At 44.8% G+C, this 27,618-nt stretch overlaps 1 protein-coding gene across 5 annotated transcripts in view; it reads left to right on the forward strand.

Annotated features, from left to right (window-relative positions):
• LOC306913665 (adhesion G protein-coupled receptor L3) overlaps positions 1-27,618 on the forward strand; it is a 347,671-nt gene that overhangs the window by 230,240 nt on the left and 89,813 nt on the right. For all 5 annotated transcript variants that reach the window (XM_079490459.1, XM_079490461.1, XM_079490462.1 and 2 more), the window contains exons 7-9: positions 13,701-14,066; positions 20,644-20,747; positions 27,113-27,298. In XM_079490459.1, the coding sequence (XP_079346585.1) occupies positions 13,701-14,066; positions 20,644-20,747; positions 27,113-27,298 (656 nt within the window). The remainder of the gene's footprint in view (positions 1-13,700; positions 14,067-20,643; positions 20,748-27,112; positions 27,299-27,618) is intronic.

Below are 27,618 nucleotides of genomic sequence, written 5' to 3' on the forward strand. Positions count from 1 at the left end.
AGTATTAATTCAGTCATTACATTGTGCTTTAATGGTACAGTATGTTTACATCCAACTACATGGGCAAAGCCAAGCACCATTAAACTGTATGCATGTTCCCATGGATAAGGAAAGTATCTATGTGTAGTGTGCTGTATTGTGTATTGTACCTATTCTTTAACCCATTTAGGCCTGACCTCGAAATTAAAAAAAGATCTTCTAAATCCTCCAGTTTTCTGAAATAAATATTTCACGATTTTTCAAAAATAGCAGACCTACAAGCTCGTAGCGCGCCACTCGGTGGCGCGCTATGAGCTTGTAGATCTGCTATTTTTCAATAGCTAAATTATAACACAAGTAAGACGCGTGAACGCGGGAAGCGAACGCAGCTGTTGTGGCAGTCTGACACATACACATACACAGCTGCGCCCTCTGGTGGCGGGCGGGTGGTGTTACAGCGTGACACACAGACAGACACACACACAGACAGACATGATCTGCTGGGTCTCATAGTAAATGCTCACTGCGTTCGCAATCACTGCGTTCGCAATCACTGTGTTCGGAATAATGTTTAAAACACCAAAAGGGGTTCCCGCCCAAAATGTGTTAACTCTATTTAGACTCTGCAGCCAGTTTGAATTGAGCTACACCTCCTCCATTAAAGTCAACTCGTGGCATTTATCTCTCTTCTAAAAGACCCAGGAACTCCGAATTACTGGACCTTGAAATGGAAAATCTGAAGCCAACGAGACCGAGGGAGGAAGGCAAGCATCCATCTGCGGTCATATTTTCAATGCTGTCCCTGTGCTGTTTTATGCACCTATGCACTCCCGAGCCAAGTTCTCGTGTTTTTCGTGTGTAAGGATACAGCAGACTGCCTCCCGGCATACCAAACTCCTGTCCCCATCTGTAACTAGCGGGGAATGTGTCCTTGTGTGAACTTTCCAACGCAACGAGGGGTGCTAGCTTTGAGGGTTTGTGTAAACACAAACATTGAAGGCAAAAGTGATGACATAAATTGTGATTGGCCAGAATGAGATGATATATGATGACGCACTGTATGATGATTGATGAGAGCGCCCCTCACTTCACAGTTCACACAGGGGTGATTATTGTCATTATTTTTCATGGAAACATAGCTCACCCCCTTTGTTTCCAACTGGGGAGCGACACTCCCCAGTCACTGGCAGGATCAGACAACACAGTCAGGGGACAAGGAATGCGGTGGTGGTGTCTGCTTAAAGGCTCATTCATAGTCTGGATTTCCGGTGGTGGGGTGACCACCGCTCTGGTGGTGAGGTGACCACCGCTCCGGTGGTGAGGTGACCACCGCTCCGGTGGTGAGGTGACCACCGGAGCTGAAATAACGTTGAGCGGTGGTGAGTAAAAACAGAGAGAAGGGCTGGACCGGTGGCGGTGGTTTGCTCTTCACCGCGGCTCGTGACGCAATGTTGTAGTTCGGTGGTCACCTCACAACCGAAAATCCAGACTATGAATAACGCTTCATGGTCAACAACTCATGGTGCTCGGACATGGAGACGTCCTCTAGCGCAGTGGTTCCCAAACTCTTTCAGGTCAAGGACCCCCAAATTGACACTAATTAGCTCGCAGACCCCCATTTGAAGAGATATGCCAGGGACCCCCATAAGAGGAGATTTCTACAGCTGTAGCAATGATTCTCAACTCGTTTCAAGGAGCCCCAGTTTGACATGCATTAGTCTATGGACTAAATAACGGTAGTGGGTCGCACACACACACACCAATTTACAATTTACAATTTAGGCATTTAGCAGACGCTCTTAATCCAGAGCGATTTACATTAAGCAAGAACAAAAAGCATGGGAATACATCACATATGTAAAATGCATTTATCGCGAAACATGCGTAAGCTAAGAACGTGACTAGAACATATCTATATAATGACACTATACATATAAACTATAACTAGAACATATCTATATAATGACACTATACATATAAACTATACATATATGCTATACTATGCTGTACATATATACTATGAAGTGCTATGACTACATACAATGCACTTATTGTGCTGTCTACATGACATGCTATAAGTCTGTTTCAAATTCTATATAAGTCTAAGAAGTGCTGTCTAAGGGGGGTAGGGTAAGTGCTATGGGCCATGATGGAGTCTGAAAAGGTGGGTTTTCAGACTACGGCGGAAGATCGGGAGTGATGCTGCAGTTCTGATTGCAACGGGAAGTGCATTCCACAGTTTTGGGGCCAGAAGGGAGAAGAGTTTGGGATGTGTGGACCACCAAGACTATTTATTGCATTTTTGAACAGGGACAAACGTTTCGGCTATCCAGCCTTCATCAGTGTGGCTCTGACACACTGATGAAGGCTGGATAGCCGAAACGTTATTTTGATATGTTTTGAACGGGTAGCGCACCTACAGTCAGAGTGCGGTGGTCACATGAAGAGTAATTTAGTCTATGCACTCCCATTGAATGGCATTTCTATCTCTGAGACCCTAATTTATATTGTAAAATCAATGTTAATTTAAGTTACAGACCCATAAGGCTCCATTTGGTTCCAAACTATCATTTAGCTGGGGACCCCCTGGAACTCCCTCAAGGACCCCTGGGGGTCCCCGGACCCCACTTTGGGAACCCCTGCTCTAGCGGCACCCTTCTGCCAAAAAGTACCAGTTGGGCATAAGAAAGAGCATGGCCTCTAAGGTGTATTAGGAGGGCTTTTAGACGCTTTAGTCGTGTTTGTGTATGTACTGTACTGTGTAACTGTTCTGATTTGGGGGTCATTTACAAATACGTGTTAAGTTGATGCAGATATATAAATCATGCATGGGCTTTATTTTGAATGTATTTGCTTCCTCACTCCAACTCAATCCGCTTAAGGGTCACTTTAATACCATCGCTGGTGCACTTGAACTCCAGGTGGGAGGTTTTGCTTTGCGCCAACGAGTCTGCTGGCCAAGCAAAACACAAAATGTCCTTGTATTGTCTACAGGGTGATAGTACACTGTGGCTACTGTTTATTATTTGTGCGTGCGTGCGTGCGTGCGTGCGTGCGTGCGTGCGTGCGTGAGTGCGTGCGTGCCTCATGCAAAACTTTGGACAACTTTCTGTGGGTCTATGGACATAGGCAGATCATGCCATGTAAACTATAACTAGACAGTGCATTCGTCAACGCATATTTTAACACAACAAGAACACAACAGCTCCTGTCCTAAGGGAGCATAACTTAGCAAAAGTAATAAGGCAGTTTGGTTAACACCAGTGGCGTTTCCAGGAATTACATTTTGGGCAGGCAAGAATTATATTTTGGACAGGCAAGATGTGTTAATTGTCGTCTCCCCGCGCACAACCGTAGCACTAAAGGTTTTCAAAGAGATATACCTGCCAGACGAGTAGGATACAAAGGCTGAAAGGCTTGCATTTACATTCCAATGGGTGATTGAGGGTCGCGCTCTACCGCAACGGCCAATCAGCTGTCCAATAATAGTTCTCATGTCTTGTTTTTGTCCTCTTTTTTCTCATTGTATGGATTTTGGCCAGGCCAGAAATGGATTTGGACAGGCGGACGCCTGCCCTCGCCTTATTGTAGATACGCCTCTGGTTATCACACTAAGGTCAAGGGCACGTAGTAGAACGGATCGGGGGAAAGATCCTAGTGATGTTTCCCCCACTGGGCTCCAGCAACAGAATGATTCAAGTAGTGTGGAGCTCCCCATGGCCAGCAGAGCCCCACATGACCGGCAGCCAATCAGCAGCCAGGGATTGATCAGGTCAAGACGAGCCGGCCCCTCCAAGGTGGTATAGATTAGGATCACTACCCGTCAACTGCACTGCAGAGGAGCACAAGAACACATACTGTATGGAAGTACCAGGCCCACTAGTCCATGCAGAGGAGCACAAGAACACATAATGGAAGTACCAGTACTACCAGGCCCACTAGTCCATGCAGAGGAGCACAAGAACACATAATGGAAGTACCAGTACTACCAGGCCCACTAGTCCATGCAGAGGAGCACAAGAACACATAATGGAAGTACCAGTACTACCAGGCCCACTAGTCCATGCAGAGGAGCACAAGAACACATAATGGAAGTACCAGTACTACCAGGCCCACTAGTCCATGCAGAGGAGCACAAGAACACATACTGTATGGAAGTACCAGGCCCACTAGTCCATGCAGAGGAGCACAAGAACACATAATTGAAGTACCAGGCCCACTAGACCAACCCAGTGTTCATAACACTACGTATCTATAGAGATATCAAAGATAGCTCCCTATCCTCATATAAATATATATACAGCATTAACCCATTTTGACCTGAGATCAGATTCTAAAAATGTCTTCTACATCCTGACAGTTTTCTGAAAAAGCTATGTTTCTCTGTCAGTCGTTCTTCGATTAAAAAATCGAAATATATGGCTTCACCCAAAATGGGTGAAGCCATATATATATATATATATATATATATATATATATAATCACAATAAACCACCACATCATAATAATAATGGTGGTAATAATAACCATAACAAATATTATATTCCAAAGAGTGTTTTAGAATGTACTTGGTGATGGTGCTGTGATTGCAATTTTGCCCACCCACATTTCCCTGCTCGCATATTAGCCCCACAGCATTAAAGAAGTTATGATAGCTTTTTTTTTATCATAAAGGCACTAAATTTATCCCCTGGTCTTTGATGTTAAGATGCATATAGATGCATATATCTATCTCTTAGATCTAACCACACTCACGCCTGCTGTATAGGGTATGATCTGAGAAAAAGATAGTCTAAAGGTCCCTAGTGCACACAGCTGCTTTTTTCAGATTTTTACCTCCCTTTTCCGCTGTTTTTCCAAAGAATTTGACCTTTATTATGATGTACTCAAGCCTATTGACTACACAGTATATGTACACTTTTACATTGTCATACATTGTGCAAAATTGTACATAATAATACAAAATCAGACCCGTCTGAAGTGAGTGGTGCTGTACTGTACTGTACTGTACTGTACTGTACTGTACTGTACTGTACTGTACTGTACTGTACTGTACTGTACTGTACTGTACAAGCCCTCCCAACACTTGGTGGTGAACAAACGCTATAACACTATATTTTCGTGCTCGGACACAGGGACAGACACATGCAGGGACACAGGGACACAGGGACAGACACAGGGACAGACACAGGGACACAACCACACACATAGCTGTCTCTATACTAGGAGTGGTTGCACCACTCAAAAAATAAACAAACATCAGCCTGCCCTTTTGGATGCTAAAGCAAGGGTATTTTGGGGGTCCACCAGTTCAAATATGATTATTTTAGGGGGGTCGCGGCCTGGAAAGGTTGAGAACCACTGTGATAAAGCAAAGGCTAGTCCTGTAGTGAGAATCCTGTATAGACAGATTGGTGATCCCGTCTCAGCGGTGTTGACCAGGGCTATTATGTACATTATCTTAACTGGCCAGGCTGCATACATTGTAAACCAGAGGCTTATCACATTCCACACAGATCGACCCTCATCAACCTCAGAAGGGGAAGCGCCGCCCCATGGTTGGATCACCCTGATGACGATATCCTATTGTACTGGTCACTTAGTGTGGTCCACAACATTACCCAATGGTTGGATCACCCTGATGACCATATCCTATTGTACTGGTCACTTAATGTGGTCCACAACATTACCCCATGGTTGGATCACCCTGATGACCATATCCTATTGTACTGGTCACTTAATGTGGTCCACAACATTACCCCATGGTTGGATCACCCTGATGACCATATCCTATTGTACTGGTCACTTAATGTGGTCCACAACATTACCCCATGGTTGGATCACCCTGATGACGATATCCTATTGTACTGGTCACTTAATGTGGTCCACAACATTACCCCATGGTTGGATCACCCTGATGACCATATCCTATTGTACTGGTCACTTAATGTGGTCCACAACATTACCCCATGGTTGGATCACCCTGATGACCATATCCTATTGTACTGGTCACTTAATGTGGTCCACAACATTACCCCATGGTTGGATCACCCTGATGATGATATCCTATTGTACTGGTCACTTAATGTGGTCCACAACATTACCCCATGGTTGGATCACCCTGATGACGATATCCTATTGTACTGGTCACTTAATGTGGTCCACAACATTACCCCATGGTTGGATCACCCTGATGACCATATCCTATTGTACTGGTCACTTAATGTGGTCCACAACATTACCCCATGGTTGGATCACCCTGATGACGATATCCTATTGTGCTGGTCACTTAGTGTGGTCCACAACATTACCCCATGGTTGGATCACCCTGATGACGATATCCTATTGTACTGGTCACTTATTGTGGTCCACAACATTACCCCATGGTTGGATCACCCTGATGACCATATACTATTGTACTGGTCACTTAATGTGGTCCACAACATTACCCCATGGTTGGATCACCCTGATGATGATATCCTATTGTACTGGTCACTTAATGTGGTCCACAACATTACCCCATGGTTGGATCACCCTGATGACCATATCCTATTGTACTGGTCACTTAATGTGGTCCACGACATTACCCCATGGTTGGATCACCCTGATGACGATATCCTATTGTACTGGTCACTTAATGTGGTCCACAACATTACCCCATGGTTGGATCACCCTGATGACCATATCCTATTGTACTGGTCACTTAATGTGGTCCACAACATTACCCCATGGTTGGATCACCCTGATGACCATATCCTATTGTACTGGTCACTTAATGTGGTCCACAACATTACCCCATGGTTGGATCACCCTGATGACCATATCCTATTGTACTGGTCACTTAATGTGGTCCACAACATTACCCCATGGTTGGATCACCCTGATGACGATATCCTATTGTACTGGTCACTTAATGTGGTCCACAACATTACCCCATGGTTGGATCACCCTGATGACGATATCCTATTGTACTGGTCACTTAATGTGGTCCACAACATTACCCCATGGTTGGATCACCCTGATGACGATATCCTATTGTACTGGTCACTTAATGTGGTCCACAACATTACCCCATGGTTGGATCACCCTGATGACGATATCCTATTGTACTGGTCACTTAATGTGGTCCACAACATTACCCCATGGTTGGATCACCCTGATGACGATGTCCTATTGTACTGGTCACTTAATGTGGTCCACAACATTACCCCATGGTTGGATCACCCTGATGATGATATCCTATTGTACTGGTCACTTAATGTGGTCCACAACATTACCCCGGTGCAATTTCACTAGAAGTGAAATTAATGGCACACTCCTTTGTGGGGTGTTGCTCTGATATACAACTGAAGACAATCAGGAAAAGTCGATGCCTAAATATGTTTTTATTTATCAATGTAAAAGTAGGATATAAATACATAAGTTAACACTGATGCCCTGCATGTTGTTATGGTCCTTGGGGACATCGGTGTCACATCCCCCCCCCCCCCCCCCCCATATTCTCAGTGGAGCTAAAGGAGGCATTGTGCTCCGTGGCACGCGCATACATGTATTGATGGCTGTAGGATGCTAACAGTGTTTGCAGAATGTTTGTGCGGGAATGTACTGTATTGGCAGCCGGTGGAAATGTTAAATTCCCATTATAGCGTGCGTGCGTGCGTGCGTGCGTGCGTGCGTGCGCGCGTGCGTGCGTGCGTGCAAGAGAGAAAGAGAAAGAGAGCAAAAGAGAAAGTGGTGTGTCTGTATCTGTATGTGCGGCATATTGTCCATGAACTGCTTGTTCATTAATTTACTGCTATACTTTTTTGTCATTTTCTTTATACGCGTCTTTGTAAAAAATATTATTGGGAGTTATTAAAATATATTGCCAGCTGAATGAGGAAAGAAGGCTCTGGCGTGCCTTCGGGTTATTATTGTTATTAAGCCATTTTGGGCGGGAACCCCTTTTGGTGTTAGCATTATGTTATGTTTTAGCTATTGAAAAATAGCAGATCTACAAGCTCATAGCGTGCCACCGAGTGGCGCGCTACGAGCTTGTAGGTCTGCTATTTTTGAAAAATCGAAGAACGACTGACATAGAAACATAGCTTCTTCAGAAAACTGTCGGGATGTAGAAGACATTTTTAGAATCTCAGGTAAAAATGGGTTAAACGTGAGGCTTGTTAACCTCCCACTTTATTGATGGAGTCTTTCTGCTGGGATCCAGCAAGCACAACATCAAACTCCTCTTTGTTTGTTTGTTTGTTTGTTTGTTAGGGAAAAGGAATCCATAGTGTTTGTTTACTGTGGTGCCAAAGGTGGCCGACAAACTAAGTACTCAACTCCAGTACTTGAGTCAAAGTCAAATATTACTCCACTACAAGTGGAAGTTAAAGTACCGGTATTAGAGTAATTGCTTTTGAGGGGGGGAAAAAGGTTAAAAAAGTAATCAAAAGCAGAAATTAAAGTAAAGTACATTTTCTTAATATCAGTGTATTGCTGTATTGAAATTTCCCTTTAAAATTCACAATTTACCAGACATTTTCGAATAATATCAATGGTGAAACTAGCAGATCTACGAGCCCAAAACGGATCCACTGACACATTGTAAGTTTGTAGAAGTAGGGCTTAAGTGTTTAATTGTCTCCACCAGGCCGAAGGCATGGGGATAGAGTATGTTTTGCACTCCATCCGTCCGTCCGCGTGTCCGTCCGTCCGTCCGTCTGTGAACAGCTAATCTCCGGCACCGTTAAAGTTTGCAGGATTGGCCCTTTTGAAACAAAAAGCCTCAAATCATGAACGTAGCGTGCAATTTACGTGAAATCTTTCACAGACTTTCCTACTAGGCTGGGGAATATATCCCACCTTTTTCACATTGGCCTGTTATAGCGCCACCAACAGGTGGATTTTTGCGAAACACATTTTTGGAACAAAATGCCTCAAATCATCCAATTGCCATCAATGGTGTAAGAACAAATGGCACCCTTTTCACATTGGCCTATTATAGCGCCACCAGGAGGCCACAACCCGACCTGGCCTGGTGGAGACCTGTGCCCCGAGGGGCACTTTTTCTAGTTGATAATCAGCTTTTTCCCTTCCGTTCCTAGCAATGTAGTGTAGCCAAATAATGAACAATATTTGTCTTGTGATATGTGATAGAGCGACATGTGATAGAGCGAAAGTCAAGCCCAAATTGATTAAATCAATTAATTACCAGCTGCATTATTATTATCTGTGGGTCTGCTGCTGACGTTATGCCACTTTTTAGCTGCGCTCCGCTGTTCTGCTCAAATTAGTGACCCTAAAGAATTCTGAGGCAACATGGCTGGAGACGAGGCAGCCAATCAGAACTGCTCGACTAGCCATGCGTGCAGACGATGGGATGTTATGGGTTGTTGCCAGTGGTGGCAACTGTCGTGACAGAAATAAGCTAAGCAGCCTCCAAAAACCAAACCAGGCAAGCAACTGTGAAGTTAGGCTGGAAATATGCAGACTTGGCAACACTCAGCAGAAAGACTAGCGGTGTCCGTCTACCGTTTCCCAGGTAAACACTAACCTGCCGCTTCTACGAAGCAGCTGGTAAAAATACAATTACTCAAGTTAAGTACAGATACTCCAAAAAATGTACTGGAGTACAGTACTCGAGTAGACTTTAGTAACTTCGTTACCGTCCACCACCGTTTGTTTGTTAGTTTGTTAGGGAAAAGGAATCCATAGTGTTTACCGCGGCGGCAGCCTATTTAATCAATTGTGTTTGTTGTTGAGTGCTAGTGACCGTTGAGAACGCTGGGATGTCAGTTGTTCCTTGGTGCAACGGCCTTTCAATAACTGTGGCACCAACCACCGCTGTCTCAGTTACTTACCTTGAGCGCTGTTGTTCTGCAGATTGGTTCCAGGTAACACTTTGCCTGTGAAACATCATGGACAGATGATACAGTAAGTGTGTCAGTGTGCGTGTGCTTCTGGTATAGATGGATAGATAGACCTTCATCGATTCCCCTTGGAGGGAAATCCAGTCGCCAGAAGACACAGAAAGTACTGTAAGATAAAGCAGATATAGGAATAACACCACAAAAAGCACCATCAATAAGGAAGCAGCAGTATATAGTTGTATAACACATACACAATACTGTAGCTTGCACTATGCAGTACAATAGTACAGCAGCATACACCTGTACAATAGCCTGCACTGTGCTGAACAACACACATGAAGTCTCAGTGCCATAACTCGTCCAAAGAGCATCAAATACGTTGGTTTTGTATTTACATCTTGCCAATAGCCATGCTTGTACATTGAGTTTTTGCAGTGTACAGTACCATAGTACAGTATATTATGTTCTGATTATAACGATTCTGCTACTGTATGTGTATTCATGCGCTTAATAGCGTGCCTTACGAGCACGTCAAGCAACGTGTCACATTGTTCTAGTATGAATTTTATTTATATAGGACCAGAATTCAACACTGACGCCGGTAATCTAAATTCTGTCGATGTGTGACATTCATTAAACTGGTTCCACCTTAAAGCTGACCCTCGTTAAATACTGATCGTCTGCACTTTAGTCTGTAGATCGGACCCATTTGTCATTTTCTTTGTCATTTTGATTTTATCTACACATTAGCAGCGAAACGACGCCTGGCTCGGGACTTTCTTTCCTTCTCTTTTTTTCCTCCCCGCCCGCCGACGGCTCAGATTGTGCCGGCGCCGCCCGCCTGCCTCCCTGGTGGGAACCCCATGGGAGCCTCTCCCAGCGGTGTAAGGGGCCGAGCAGATGTATATGCATGACCTTTAGGAATGTCGATGGAGCATATTGAAGTATCTCTGCCTCCAATGTAAAACCCAGCGATAACAGATGCACGGCTAAGAGTGAGGTGGAGGATAATGCCGCCCTCCCGGGACGTCCTCTCCATTGATAAAGCCATTTAAGTGGCTCTCGGGCTCGCCCCACCGTTTGCCGTTGTGCCGTTATGAAGAATGACCTTTCCGTTTGCCCCCTGCTCCTCTGTGGCTGAACTCGGCCCACACGTTCATAAAAAAAAAAAAGCCCATGGCTAAATTAATTTGGGGGCCCTTATTTTCCAATCAGGGACACTGGGGAGAGGGGTTTGACGGGGGACAGAAAGCCGGGGTAGATGGATGGGATGATGGATGAGAGCGCTGTGTGCATGTGATTTATTCTATTTGAATGGGAAAGGGAATATCGAGTGATTGCATGTGTAATACGTGTGCATCTCTGCGTACCTGTGACGAGTGCACAGTATTGAGTGACTGCTCCTTTGTGTGTGTGTGTGTGTGTGTGTGTGTGTGTGTGTGTGTGTGTGTGTGTGTGTGTGTGTGTGTGTGTGTGTGTGTGTGAGGGGGGGGGGGTGTATACTGCTAACATACTGGGCGCGTTCGGAAATAGTGCACTGAGCGCACTGCAATGCAAACTAATAGCGTGTGTGTGTGTGTGTGTGTGTGTGTGTGTGTGTGTGTGTGTGTGCGTGTGCGTGTGCGCGTGTGTACTGTCAGTGGTGTGTTCAGTACCAGCGTATGTGTTTGTGTGATGCTAGCGCTCAATCTAACGGTAAAGCAACGCCATTAGCAAGAACCCCCTGGAGTGCAGCTACGGGGGGGGATCCAGTCCACAAATCCAGGAAATCGGTATCGCAGTTTATCCCCGTTGACCCAGAAATGGCGCACAGCTATAATGCTCCGTTACGGAGCCACACAGGGTGCCCTATAGTGGAAAGACGGTCTACATCGAGCCTGCACAGCCAGATGCCTGCCTGTGCGTATATAGGGTCAGGTTCTGGCATTAGCGCAGCCAGCGCAGCACAGGGGGTTCTATGTTAGACATGTGTGCCCATTAGGGTTGCCAACCGCCCAGTGAAATAAGGAATCATCCGTAATTTGACACACATCTTACAAGTTCAAACAGCTCATTATACTGTACATATATACTATAATACCTGTACAGATTGTTAACCACTTACTGCCTCTCTAGGCTTAGTTAAACTGGACCAACTGGAGTTGTCTCTGTACTCTTGAACCGCTATTTTATGTCTCTCTTTGCCAAAAGAGAACTGCTTGTAGAACTGCAAACTGTCCCCCCCCCCCCCCCCCCATAATAATAATATAATAGATACAGATATATTTGAATATAATGAATATTCCAGGTAGTTTCCCTGATGCCTGTCCGCACCACATCTGCCAGCTTCGGCTTTGAACCACCTCCTCTTAAATTGACACACGAGGAGAGACAGGAAAATAACCCCCTGCGAGCGTGTATTCTCTTTTCCTCCCCTGCAGCTCCACCAAAATAAATGTCCCCTCTTTGAGACACAAATGAGCTGTGACTGGCAAATGGGAGAAAGACATAATGCTCCAGATCTAATGCCTTGTTTTATACTTGGTATTGCCGATCTACAAGCCGATACAGTACAAGCTCACACCGCGTTGCATCACGACGTGAGCTTATAGATCGCTTATTATGGGTTTGTCACACCGGCGCACAACTATTTATTTACTTATTTGTTTGTTTGAACCTTAGAGTATATATTAATACACCGGATTTCTCCTCCCATCCACTTGATTTAAGTTGCTCAAAAGCGCATGAGGCGATTTCACTCCTCCTTCCGGGTAGGAACAGAGTGCATTCTGGGATTGATTGGGCCAAACACATGAACACGCTGGCCGTTGACTATCATTGCACGTGTTCACGTATGAAACAGCGTTCACGTGTCATCATGAACGCGCGCAATGATAGTCAACGGACCAGCGCGTTCATGTGTTTGGCCCAGCGCTGCATTACCAGATTCGGCCACTATGTCCATGTTGCCTCAGGGTTTCCACCGGGTGCCACTGCCGTCTCTATTAATATATACTCTAAGGTTTGAACTTGTATTGCCCTTCATAAGGACAGGCAATTGCACCACCCTGGAAAGAAGGTAAATTACTAAGGTTAAATATATTTTTGTAAACCAAAATTAATAATGAAAACGTGCATTATAAAAATACGTTTAACTTTCGTTGGGGGGGGGGGGGAGGAGGAATGGGGTCATGATTACCTTGAGAATGGGCTTCATTTGACCACACATACAAAAAAATAAAAAATATGACACGCTATGGGTATATACTGTAAGTATGGAACACTGACCCATATCTACCCACATATACTGTGCGTCCAGATATTCATTCACTGATATCCATCTCTTTTGAAGAATCTCACTAAGTTTATCCCATTCTGGACGGGAACCCCTTTTGGTGTTTTAAGCATTATGTGACGCCATACTTTAGCTATTGAAAAATAGCAGATCTACAAGCTCATAGCGTGGCACCGAGTGCCGCGCTACGAGCTTGTAGATCTGCTATTTTTGAAAAATCGTGAAAATGTGGCACATTCTTTGAATATATATTCTTTCAGAGCGAACTTTTTTAACTCAAATCTTTGCTTCTGGGGGGGGGGGGGGGGGTCCCTGGAACAACATATTTTCAGATGGGGGTCGGCTTCTGGGATCCTTGACATGAAATAGTTGGAGACCCACTGACATAGAAACATGGGGTTTTTTTCTTCAGAAAACTGTCATGATTTAGAAGGCATTATTAGAATCGTCCTCAGGTCTAAATGGGTACCAGGCCTCCCTGTTCTCCATGTTTCAACTCCATTCTCCTCTCCCTCCTCCTCCAGAGTACCAGGCCTCCCACCCAATCCTCCTGTTCTCCATGTTTCAACTCCATTCTCCTCTGCCTCCTCCTCCAGAGTCGTCCTCCTCCGTGATGGTGTTCATGGACACCACCACCAGCAGAACCACGACGCGGCCGCTCACCGTCACCATCAACAGCGTAGCGGGCGGCGGCGGCACCAGCACCACGCCGCGGAACGGCATCGCCATGACCACGCCGGTCGGCCAGCGGCCGCGCACCACCTCTACCACCACGACGGCCCGGTCGCCCCTCACGGCGGTGGAGGTGGCGGTCCCGGAGGTCAGCAGCAGGTTGCCGCCCTCCTCCAAGCTCCCCAACATCAGGGTGGAGTACTGCAACCCCCTGGTCATGGCTGACATCTCCTGGCCCAAGACCAGACAAGGCCTGGTGGCCAAGATGCCCTGCCCACCGGGAACTCTGGGTAAGATGCCCTGCCCACGGGAACTCTGGGTAGTCTTTTTTTTTGCTTTTCATTCCTATCCTCCATTCAGTGTGTGAAACTTAATTTAGTTTTAGTCACATTTTAGTCACCTGGAATGTTTTAGTGTTAGTCTAGTTTTAGTCAACTGAATGTCATGAGATTTTAGTCGACTAATTCTACGGTTGATTTAGTCGACTAAGATGTATTTTGGTGGGCCTTGATGCCGTCGTTTGACGCCGTAGTTTTATTTGTCGACAAAATTGTCAAATTATTTAGCCTCACTTTTAGTCATCGTAGCTTACTTTTCATGTAGTTTCCATTTAGTTTTCGTCAGGGAAAAAAGGCAGTCGACGAAAAATGTCTGTCTTGATTTTAGTCGATTCACGTGAAATGGAGACAGACAATGATAATGAACTGTATTTATAATATATAGCACCTTTCAAAACAAGGTTCCAAAGTGCTGTACAGAACAAGGTAAAACAACGACATATACCTGTAGCAAGGTCACAATCAAAAGCAATATGAAAACGAGAAACACAATAAACAAAACAAATAGCAGCAATTGCATAATGTACAATCACCTATAGAAAGGGGTAAACACTCTGTGTAAAGGTGAGTTTTTAAAAGTGACTTAACCCATTTTGGGCGGGAACCCCTTTTGGTGTTAGCATTATGTTATGCTTTAGCTATTGAAAAATAGCAGATCTACAAGCTCATAGCGCGCCACCGAGTGGCGCGCTACGAGCTTGTAGGTCTGCTATTTTTGAAAAATCGAAGAACGACTGACATAGAAACATAGCTTTTTCAGAAACCTGTCAGGATGTAGAAGACATTTTTAGAATCTGATCTCGGGTCAAAAGTGACTTAAACAAAGGCACAGATGGTGCTTTAACCTTACATGCAGCGGCAGAGCGTTCCATAATCTACGTAGGTGACCCGTACTGCAAAGACCCGATCACCCCTGGTGACTATAGGTTCGTCATAGGGGACCTCAAGGAGGGCCTTATCCGATGATCTGAGGATGCGTTCAGATTTAGGAGGGGACAGCATCTCCAGGATGTACAGTAGGTAGGGGCTAGCCCATTTTGGGCTTTATATGTAATGAGTAAAATGTTGAAGTCGCATCTGGCGCTCACAGGCAGGCAGCCAGTGGAGAGTTGCACGTACAGGTGTAATATGGTCCTGTTTCTTAGTGTTGGTAAGCAGTCTGGCAGCAGAATTCTGAATTAACTGTAGGCGGGGTGTTAGATTTTCTTATTAAGGCCCGGAGTAGAGGGAATTGCAGTAGTCGAGGCGTGATGAAATGAGGCCATGTATGACTTTTTTCGACAAGGATGAGCTCTTAAACCACGTGGATCCTAGCATCCCTAATTTGGCCATGTCATGAGGTGAATATTCCATGAAAATATAGGCTAACATTCTGCAAAAATAGCACATCTACAAGCTCACAACACATGCCGGGGAGTTGTGAGCTTATGGATCTGGCTATTTTTGCAGAATGTTCACCTGCTATTTGCAAAGAGATTTTGTGAAGCGGGTGGGGACAAAGTATAGACCCCCGCCGGGGTACCGCAGTCAATGAAGTATCTAGGGTTTAAGTGGTTAAATCCATTTCCAAATGGAGCCGCACCTTTAACATGATTAATCCCCCTCCAAAATACCCTTTGACGTGCCCCCGAGTGTGAAGCCGGAAGCTTCTCTGGTGAAAATATCAGCGTGCTCCTCTTCTCTTCCCTTTTCTTTATTAAATCTACAGTACAAGGCTGCCAATCTTCTTGTTGTTAGACGTCACGTGGAACATTGTGAAGCTCTTCACGGCTGATTGTCTGCTGCCTAGTGTCTACCGCTGCCGTGAGCCTTCTGTGTTAGTGTTCACACGCCCCTGCAGCCACTCGTTCTCTCCCCTCATCTTCTGTCCTCCCCTCCCTCCTTCAGTCCTGACTCACTGAAGCACAGCTAAAGATAGCTTCATGTACGTACGTCGCATCTACAGTATAGACATGGAGGCTGGAAACAAGACGACGCGGAGCGCGTGTCATGCACGCACGCATGCACGCACGCACGCTCGCTCACTCCAAACACCAGATCTCCCACATTCTCTCTCTCTCTCTCAGAGGAAACAATTAGTGTAATTAATTCACACTAAACACATTTGCGCGGGGTGCTCTTACAAGGGCTGGTGCACTTTATGTCGTTAAAGGCAGCACCTCGTTTGTTCTCTACCCCCAACCCCCTCTCTCCCCCCCCACACACACACATACACACACACACACACACACACACACACACACACACACACACACACACACACCCGCACCCCCCTCTCTTTCTTCTTCTCTCTCTCTCTATCTCTCCAGCCACTTTTACACAAAGATTCTGCAACAATGGTGTGAAGAACAGTCATTAATGAATGCTTGGATTTCTTTAAACGGAAACAAACGCCTCTGTGCTGTTTGACAGCTTCCGTCGCTAGATTTGATACTATTTCACAAAATACCAAGGTGAAATTGATTGACAACATAGCAGACCACAGTCACAGAAGCTCCAGTAGTGAGGCATTTACCTTCACAGAGCACCACATCCCTGAGGCGTTATGTTCAGCTTGTAGATCGGAGGTTTTTCAGCCTGTGACACCATCGTAAGATGAAGTATAAATTGGATGTTAAACGGCTTCTTTGTTCTGAACTATAGGCTTAACAGGTAGTCTTACAACGTCTTACAACTCTCTCTCTCTCTCTCTGTCTCTCTCTATCTCTCTCTCTCTCTCTCTCTCTCTCAATTCAATTCAATTCAATTCAATTCAATTCAATTCAATTCAATTCAATTCAATTCAATTCAATTCAATTCAATTCAATTCAATTCAATTCAAAAGGCTTTATTGGCATGAGAAAACATACATTAACAATGCCAAAGCAAAAGTGGAACAATACAACAACAACAAAATTATAATAATGTAGGCCTATGTACAATTCAAATTCTCTCTCTCTCTCTCTCTCTCTCTCTCTCTCTCTCTCTCCATGAATGTATACGGTCCACAGACATTATTAGTATCCAAGCATCAAGATAAGATGTCTCAAAAAGGCTTTACAGCGTTATTCATAAAATGAGAACAGGAGTAGTTAACTCATCATTGTTGTCAAGTATTGGCACAATGAATGACAAACTAAGAGAAATGAATAATAATGCTTCTTGTAAAGATAATTGGGTGATGTGAACATCACAGGGTTTCTGTTGGCAGGAGGTACAGGACTGTGTGTCTTTTTTTAGCAAAAGTACTTGCAAATGTTGATGTTAACGCTAACTGGAAATGTATAAAAAAGGGAGGGAAAAGTGGAGCTTTGTTTTATGCATCTGCTGTCTGCACTCTGCACATTGCAGAAAGTGCTTATGTTACAAGAAAACAAGTCTTAGTTTTTTTTGTTTTTGCTTGAAAAAACTAACTTTTTATCGAGTCACCTGAGGTTTTGGAAATGACATCATTTTCCTGAAATGTGTGGCTTTGAGGTTTAACAAATCTGTGCTTGAACAGTTGTCAACTGTTATCACCGAGAGTGGTTGATATCTATTTCTCTTCATCCCTCACACTCGTGCACACACAGACACAGATATAAAGCACTGTGCACGCACGCACGCACGCACGCACGCACGCACGCATACATTCACACAACAAACCCCCAAAAAAACACACATGCACAGTTCATTAGCGGGCGCCGCCATGGAGACCTCTCTAACAGCCATCGCCGGGCCTGATAAGAGGGACACATATGCAGCACTTCCTCTCTCTCTGCACACCCTTCAAAGCCATTAGTCTTGTTCAGACGTCTCTGCCGTACAGAATGCAGATGTATGACTTTCCTCTGCTGCTCTTTGAAAGTTCCTCGAGCTCGCCCCTATCTGACTCCATCCATTCACCCCCCGCTAGTCTCCTATCTCTCTCTCTCTCTCTCTCTCTCCTATCTCCCTCTCTCTCTCTCTCTCTCTCTCTCTCTCTGTCTCCTATCTCTCTCTCTCTCTCTCTCTCTCTCTCTCTCTCTCTGTCTCCTATCTCTCTCTCTCTCTCTCTCTCTCTCTCTCTCTCTCTCTCTCTCTCTCTCTCTCTCTCTCTCTCTCTCTCTCTCTCTCTCTCTCTGTCTCCTATCTCTCTCTCTCTCTCTCTCTCTCTCTCTCTCTCTCTCTCTCTCCATCTGACTGTCTGCTAATCCATCCCCCTTCTGTCGTCCTCACGCCTTCCGTTCCGTCCTCTTCTGTCTAGGACACACTGAGCCCCGTATCTTAAAAACCCACCGAATCCGTCCGATGGGGGACCGCAGGAGGTAATGATGTGCCAGTCAAACTTGTTATCAGTTAGCGTTGGTCGTCCCGCTGAGCCAGATGAGGGCATTCTAAAAGTCAGCGTGTTTCCCCACAAGCGTCCCCTGACTCCCCTTATATGATATTCTATAAATAAAATAAAAAAGCGGATCGTTTGGGTTTTATCAAAGTACTGTGAGAGTCTTTCGTCTTTTTTTGTAATTGGATGGCATTCAAAGCAAAATGCCATGTATCCGTGTTATAAATCCAATTTCTTCCCATTTTAAAGCAATAATTGCTTTAACATTGAAGATGATTGATTATATTAGCAGAGCCCTGCCATGAAATACAGTAGTTACAGTAAGCATACACAGTAAAATCCTTAACATTAAAAGAAGAACATTAACAGGCCCATTATGGGTCCATTTGGTTTCATTTGTGAGTTAAATAAACACTCCTGTATGTGTTCAGATGCTAAAGGTCTTTATGCACTGGGGGCAAATATTTAACATGATGTTGATTCATTCGTACAGGTTGATGACTTTGACCGCGATGAAAAACCAACCTAATTCTGAATAAACTGTGTTGTTTCATCGCCTCGTGGTAGTCGTGTTCTACTGTGTGGATGTACTCACTCATGACAAAAACAGCAGTCAGAACAAATGTATTTTTAAACCGAATTAATCACACAAACCGAAGGAAAGAAAGAAACGCTTGGGGTGCGTAAGGACCTTAAGATGGCTTAGTGAGGTGACGGATGCCCTCAGAGGATCGCCGCCTTGGTGAAGAGACTGCTGACTGACAGTGGACCATAATGTGACAAGCATTCTGTTCTCTGTGCTTGTCAGATTGGTTTATTCACACTATCTCATGCTTTTTCATGTATAACCCATTTTGACCTGAGATCAGATTCAAAAAATGTCTTCTACATCCTTGACAGTTTTCTGAAAAAGCTATGTTTCTATGTCAGTCGTTCTTCGATTTTTAAAAATAGCAGACCTACAAGCTCGTAGCGCGCCACTCGGTGGCGCGCTATGAGCTTGTAGATCTGCTATTTTTTAATAGCTAAAGCATAACATGATGCTAACACCAAAAGGGGTTCCCGCCCAAAATGGGATAAGGTCGACACAGCGAGGTCAGACAGCCTCTGCAGCCGTTAGAAGCGTATATTTCCTGCCAATTGACCATCGCAGCTGACATGGAGTTTTTATGCCCTGTGCTTGTCTTTGGTGTTTGATCATACAAGTTTCTAACTGACAAGACAACACTTTGTTCTTCTTCCCTTTCAACATGTCTGCAGTCGTTTTTTTCTTCTCTTCTTCTAATTCATTTTAATGCCGGATAAGAATTCAGACATGCATCCAATACGTGCTGCATCATGGTGCCTGTGGTCAAATAAGAACGAGATCTCGACAAGGCCTGACAAGAACTGACACACAGACACACGCACGCACGCACACACACACACACACACACACACACACACACACACACACACACACACACACACACACACACACACACACACACACACACACACACAGATGCGCATGCTTGCGTGTGCGTGCTTGCGTGTGCGTGCGTGCATGCGTCCACACACACAATACCAATGGGCTAGTGCCATTAATTGACCTTTTCTAATGAACTCCACTCTGTCAGAGATAATTGGAACTCGGGAGTTTGTTGGAGTTTTTCCTGAGTTGAACTGTCAGACATACTTAATGCATGCAGACACTGTCTGACTTTTAATGATTAAACACAGCCGCCTGCCGTCTGGGTTACCTCAGCCCGGCTTCAAGCACCACCTCAAGAAATGATTTAATTTCATCATGACGGATGAAACGATACTGCCAATTGTGTCTGTGCCACCATTTCTTCTGTGAGCTGCTTGGAATGATGTGGTACTTTTATGAGCGAAATAACACAATTTACATAATTTCCAATCTTCTAAAATAACAAGAATCTAAAAATACATTATTTGCAGGAATTAAGATGTTTGATGTGTGTTGTGTACCTCCAGGGAATAAATTAACAGAGCATATTACGCAGGCACGCACGCACGCACGCACGCACGCACGCACGCACGCACGCACGCACGCACGCACGCACGCACGCACGCACACACACACACACACACACACACACACACTCAATGCATCTTTTTCCATGTTTGTGTGACGCGTTCCTTATGGACATGGTTATATGCCAGTATGCCACATACTCATACATGTTGAAAAGCTATAAGTAGGACTAATGTCCCTAACCTGCAGTTGATCTTTCTTTCCAGGTGTGGCCCTGTATGCCTGCATGGGTCCAGAGGGCTTCTGGGATGCCCTGGGTCCCGACCTCAGCAACTGTACCTCGCCCTGGGTCAATCACATCAGCCAGAAGGTATACCATCAATGCACAAAACAAAAACACAAATTGTGTTAGTACTGCATTTCCTGGGGTATTTTTTGTTTGTGCACCGAAAGTGAAAGAATGTATCTTTAATAAAAAATCACACCCGTGTGAACTGAGTGGTGCAAATCCCCCCCCCCCCCCCCCCCCCCCCCCCCTCTCTCTCATTAGCAGGCAACAGTGCAGCACTATCTCTCTCTCTCCGTTTCTGGCACAACAGTGCCACTTTTGGTACTCATTGGTACTGGTGCTCATTAACGTCACACACAAACATAGTCACATAGTCACACACAAACATAGTTGAACACGGACATTGCTGTTCCTTGGAGTGGTTGCACCACTCAAAAAATGCCACTGTTCAGATTTGTATGCATGTGCTGAATATATTATAGGAGTTAAGTGTTGAAAAGTTGCCTCTTTTTCATCTCTTTGTTGAACCCTCTCCATGGCGGAAGGTTAGAAAGTTTCTAACCTTGTGTTGTATCCGTTTCTAATAGAAACGGATATAACACGCCTGTGAGTCAAGGACAATTCTTAGTCGTAATGGGCTGACGAGGAGTTGTTTTATATAGAGATTTATTTTGGTGCATTTTTCCTTTCACCACTGGAAGTTAATTCATGGATTATTGTTATTTAATGACTGGATGTTGTATTGAATATGGAGTGCAAACAGGGTTATCAGTGCCCTGCCTGCCTCTGGGACTGGCTGTTGAGAACACTGTGTCTGTATGGGCTGATGCAACAGTAATGGACAATAAACCATCTGCATAACATAAGTTTTAGCTTTTTATAGCTTCCCTTAGGCCCAAATGGTTTGTACTGTACAGCAGAGGTTCTCAACCTGTGGGCCGCGACCCCTCAGGGGGTTGCCAAATTATTTTGGGGGGGTTCCCAAATTATTGTTTTTTTATTTCCTGCAACTGAATGGCTGGAAAATGGAAATGAAGAGTTTATATAGTACACATAGTACATGCATACTAGCATGATTGAGACGTCATTTTGACCTATTTCTTTTTTTTTTAAATTTATTTTGAAGTTGATTATCTTTGCCCATGAAGCTTACAGAAGGTTCCCCTTCCATGACCATCATCATCCATCATCATTCCATCATCTCAGAATTTGTTTTACATCTGAAACATTTTCTAAATATGAATTTAAGTAGCCTGGCTAATAAGCCAGACCCCTTCGGCCAACGGCTGATTCGGTCTGGCTTATTAGCCAGGCTAGAATTTAAGCACATGCTACCTCTGTCCCCTTTTTACTTCAGTCATGCTAGTGTGATTATATCTGGTTTCAGTATTCATTTATGATATATTTTCTCTATTATTAAGGTTATTTAGTTTGTATTGGGGGTGGGGAGTCGCAGGACATGGCATTTCCGGGGGTCCCCGCCGCAAAAAACGTTGAGAACCCCTGCTGTACAGTATCTCATCTTCAGAGGCACGTTCCTGCAGTGCTCAGCCCTGCACGAGGCAGTCTGTGTTTTAAATCTATACCGCAATCGTGTTGAAAGCAGGGGATGGTTACTGGGCCGATGGTGAACAATGGCGGCTCGATCGCTGTTTATGAATTGCAGACAGAGTTTGAAAATGCTCTCCGAGAAACCCCCATGCAGGACCCCGAGGCGCGCACAACAATAACACTTACGATCTACTACGCGACGTGGCGCAAAGCTCAGCCCATCAAGCAAACGGCAGTTTGCAGATATACTGTAGATTGAGAATGCAGGGAAGACAGGAGAGAGAGCAAGTACAGTATGGGTTGCATATCTACGCAGCACGGTGTCATTTGATTGAGCACTGCAATAAAAATCCACAGCAGGACCAGTGTTTGGAAATATTAACCCATTTTGACCTGAGATCAGATTCTAAAAATGTCTGAAAAAGTTATGTCAGTGGTTCTTAGATTTTTCAAAAAATAGCAGACCTACAAGCTCATAGCGCGCCACTCGGTGGCGCGCTATGAGCTTGTAGATCTGCTATTTTTCAATAGCTAAAGCATAACATAATGCTAACACCAAAAGGGGTTCCCGCCCCAAATTGGTTAACTACAGCAAAATGCCTCTTTGCCGAACTCGATATAGAGTTCACTTCTACTGTTGACATTCTGTTTGCCTGACTTGGGAAGTGATGAACAGACACTGCATTAATTATTAATGAAAGCGGTATGAATCTTTTTAAGCCATGAAATAGAATGATACATACCAGCAATGTGCCCAGCGTCCCTCTTTGTTGCTGTGGAGACAGGTAGATGTTATGCCCAGACTGTCAGCAGTTTTTATTCTATTTGCCTTCATTTATATACTAGAGCGGTACCAGGTTAACAAGTTGGAAATGCATGCCCCACCTAGTTATTATGTCTGTGTCCCTTTTATGCCCATATATGGAGTTATTTGTCAGGCATGCCCAAATATGAAGTTTTGTCAGAACACTAATTGTGATGTCAGAACAGGCCAGCTCCATATATAGAGATGTCCAGAGCCTGGGCCCCTAGGGGCCTTGTCCAGAGGCTTTTGTGCTGGTTATGGACAACCGGCGATCCGACGGACTTGACACCGGACACTGCACTCCCTGCGGTGGTGTGGAACGCGTGTGTCGGTGGGGCGAACGGTTCTCGAGTTACGTGGATTACAGACGTACACACACGTACTGTACGTACACACAGAGACGTGGTGCATTTATAACAGGACTAGAGCGGTGCCCATTGGTCACTGGCCTACTTGGAACGATGCAAGTTGAAAATGTCAACTCCATATATGGAGTTCTTTGACAGGCATGCCCCAGATGTCACAACATCATTGTGATGCAGGGGCCCTGTCCAGAGCCCGGGAAGAGGCTTTTGTGCTGGTTATGGACAACCTGGCTATCCGAAGGACTCGACACCGGGCACTGCACTCCCTGTGGGGGTGTGGAACGCGTGTGTCGAATTTGAAGTCTGTGGGGCGAACGGTTCTCGCACACACACACACGTACGACGAACGGTTCTCGCGCACACACACACGTACGACGTACGTACTGTACACACAGAGACGTGGGGCCTCTACAGTGGTGCCCGTTGGGCACTGGCCTACTTGGAATGATGCAAGTTAGAAAGGGATGCCCCACCCTGTCTGTGTCCCTTTTGTGCCCGACGTCAGATTTCTGTATGCATCTCTCGGTGTCCCTTTATTCCTATATGGAGTTCTGTGTCAGCCATGCCCAAATATGGAGTGTTGTGAGGTCTGAACAGGCCAGCTTATGGAGTTCTGTGTCAGTCATGCCCAAATATGGAGTGTTGGAATGTCAGAACAGGCCAGCTTATGGAGTTCTGTGTCAGGCATGACTAAATATGGAGTGTTGTGAGGTCTGAACAGGCCAGCTTATGGAGTTCTGTGTCAGCCATGCCCAAATATGGAGTGTTGGGATGTCAGAACAGGCCAGCTTATGGAGTTCTGTGTCAGGCATGCCCAAATATGGAGTGTTGTGAGGTCAGAACAGGCCAGCTCCATATATGGACCCTGGGCAGGGGCCCAGTCCAGAGCCCGGGCAGAGGACTTTTTGGGGCGATTATGGACAACCGTGGTGGTGTGGAACGCGTGTGTCAATTTGAAGTCGGTGGGGCGAACGGTTCTCGAGTTACGTGGATTACAGACGTACAGAAGTATACACACAGAGACTTGGCGCATTTATAGTTAGATAGATTTTAGCCGCTTTTCTGTCAAGTCATGAGGTGAATCTAGCAGATGTACAAGCTCACAACACGACACACTGAGAGCTGTTATAGTAATGTTTTGTGAACAGAATTGGTGTAGAGTGAAACAAGTACGGTATAGAGGTTTGGGGTATATAGGGTTTAAGCGAGGTACTGTACAGCACAAGTAAAAGGCAATTTTGATTGATTGATTGATTTATTAACAGTTTGCAGAATTACAGTACATTTCAAGTACAACTCAATACAAAAACTGTTAACAGTGAGTGGACGACACCATAAAGCATTACACTTGTTTACAATAGGGCCCACCATTTTCAATTCATCAAAACATTTAGAGACGTACGAATATACACAAACACACAGTCAAAAAGAAATCATCATAGGAGGTAAAAAGGGAAAAGAAATATATACAGTGAGGGGAAACAGGGGTGGGTGGGGGATTCAGATTTTACGGGGGCCATGTCCGTAGGTGCCCTTTGAGAGCAGTTTTGAAGGAGTCAAGGGATTCGCATGTCTTTATGACTGTTGGTAAGGCGTTCCACATTTTGGTGGCATAGGAGCGAAATGAATTGAATCCCTTGTTTGTACCGAATCTGGGTTGCACATGGTTTGTTGAACTCCCTCTGGTGTTGTGGGAGTGGACTTCGTTGACATTAAGGAAGTATCTAGACAGGTACATGGGTATCTTGGTGGTGTAGCGAATCTTGTGGACCAGACCCATTGCAAGGTGCTGTACTCTGTCGTCAACCCTAAGCCATGCCAGCCACACACATAATGCACACGCCACTTGGCATTGTCTCTTTTGTGGTGCTTGGAATCAAGCCCATTCTAAAGAAGATGGTAAACACACTTATAACCTCTGTATTTATTTAGTGACATTACAGTCACAAAAGGACCTTGAGCAAGGTCCTTGCTCAAGGTCCTTGAGCAAGGACCTTGAGCAAGGTCCTTGACCATGCACAGACATTTAGAGGGTCAGGTGCTCAAGTGAAACGCTGTGCAGCGTGTGGAACCGACCGGTTGCCTTAATAGTGTGAGATTTATAGATTTTTGGGCATAAATAATATATTAGAAGCTTTTTATCATTGATCAATGTCACCATGGTCCACATACTGTACAGTGTATACTGTACTTTACTTTCAAAAGGGCACATTGCTGTCCAGAGGGCAATGGGCAGGTACTCTAGCGCCACCTAGTGTCTATCTGTGCACGCCACTGTTGCGCAATGCCATCTTGAGAAACAACCTTGTGACTGAAACATCAAGCTTGTCTTTAAGTAAATCAATACAGAGATGGTGAGTTTGTACGTGAATTGTAGCCTCTTACAATATCCACTGAAGTGAAAGATGTGTCTTTTCTTATTAAAAAAGGGATTTTTGCACTTACAGACATTTAATATCATTTAATTAGGAGGCTATTAGTGTCTTCATTCTCATATGAAAATTCAAAAGAGAAATTAAATGCCAACCGGCATGGTTGATGGCTGACAAAACATGTGCCTCTGTGACATTGTTACTCCTCTTCCAGGTGGACATGTGTATTGTAATTCAAAACGCCAGGAGACACAATGTTGCAAACTGCATAGAGCTTTCTGGGCAAATGGAGAGTCTCATTAGCCAATAAACTCTGTTGCTGGAAGCCCTAACCCTGTAATTAAATCAACTTAATGGCACAGCACAACTAACCAGTATGTCGAGACGAGGAGGTATTCTGCACTATGATGCACCATGTACCTCTCTATTGAAAAACAGGGAGAACAGGGGTGGGTGTATAGAGAAAGTGAGACAGTCGGTCCTAAGTCTGAAAAGCAAAAGGAGAGAGAGAGAGAGAGAGAAAAGTGTAGGCAATTTAGTACATGGTGAAAAGGGGAGTGTAGTGGGGAAAAAATAGCATGAAAGATTGACAAAAATAAATGCCTCAGGATCACTAATGTGAAACAGGTTAAACTAATCATTGGCGGTTTCGTCGCAATCCTCGCCAGAGCCAAAGCAGTCACATAATATACTGTAAGCTTCCTAATGTCAGAAAAAATGATTATCAAACAGACTCCATCCTCTGTGTGTGTATGACATATGCACCGCTTCCCCTAAGCAACAGCGCCATCCATTCGTTTCATAATGGCGAAACGCTATCTGGGGAAATTCTCTCAATAGTTGACTTTATAATTGCTTCCAGATACGGTATTGGCCCTTGTGTGCTTTCACTTGAGCACCACCACCTCACCTAATAATTGCATGCAATATAGTGAAGCAATCAGTGAACGCCTATCAGCTGAACGGCATCCGTTTTAAAGCACTTCACATTTGTATTTTGCAATTTGTCATATTTTCAAATTGTGTATTTTGAGAGTAATGAGGCCACGCCAGATTGAGTCGGTAGGGATATTAGGCGTGTGTACATTTGCATTTGGTTGCCGATGAATGTTTTGAAGCCAACGATCACGACACATTGGGAGTTTAGTGCACATTACATTAGAGCATAGCCTAAATTATACCTCGTCATACGCCCACGTCTGTTTCTGGAATTACCTTTCAGCGACCAGGGTATAAATTTGGCCTGAGGCATGAGATGACTAAGACTGTAGAATCATCCTGCTCACTTATGCAAAGAGGATCTGATCCATTTACCAAGTCACGTACGTTTTGTGTAATCCCTTTTAACTCCAGATAAAAGCCGGCGAGACTGCGGCGGTCATCGCCAGGGAGCTGGCGGAGCAGACCAAGAGTCACCTTCAGGCGGGGGACATCACCTACACGGTCAAGGCCATGGTGCAGCTGGTTGACCTCCTGGACGTGCAGCTGAGGAACCTCACCCCAGGCGGCAAAGACAGCGCAGCACGAAGCCTCAACAAGGTACTGAGCCCGTTTCATAATTTCAAGAGGCACTCGTTTTAGCCGTCATCTCCCTCCCCTTCAGAAGTGGTGATCTGACGCTAGCTGACAGGTGTGATAAACATGAGCTGCAGGGTTGCCAACGTATTGCCTCACCTATCCACAGTGTTCAGATCATCACCTGTGAGGGAGCAGGGAGGGAATATAAAGATAGGATGTTACGGTTACCTGATTCGACGTTGAAGAGAGGGCCACCCTGGTGCGCCTAAGTTAACATCTTCATCGGTTTAGCCGATATATCGGTCATTATTTTACTTTTTTAAATTTAATTATGCAAAATA

The sequence above is a fragment of the Electrona antarctica genome (genome assembly GCF_951216825.1).
Source record: "Electrona antarctica genome assembly, chromosome: 21".
Taxonomy (NCBI): Eukaryota; Metazoa; Chordata; class Actinopteri; order Myctophiformes; family Myctophidae; genus Electrona; species Electrona antarctica.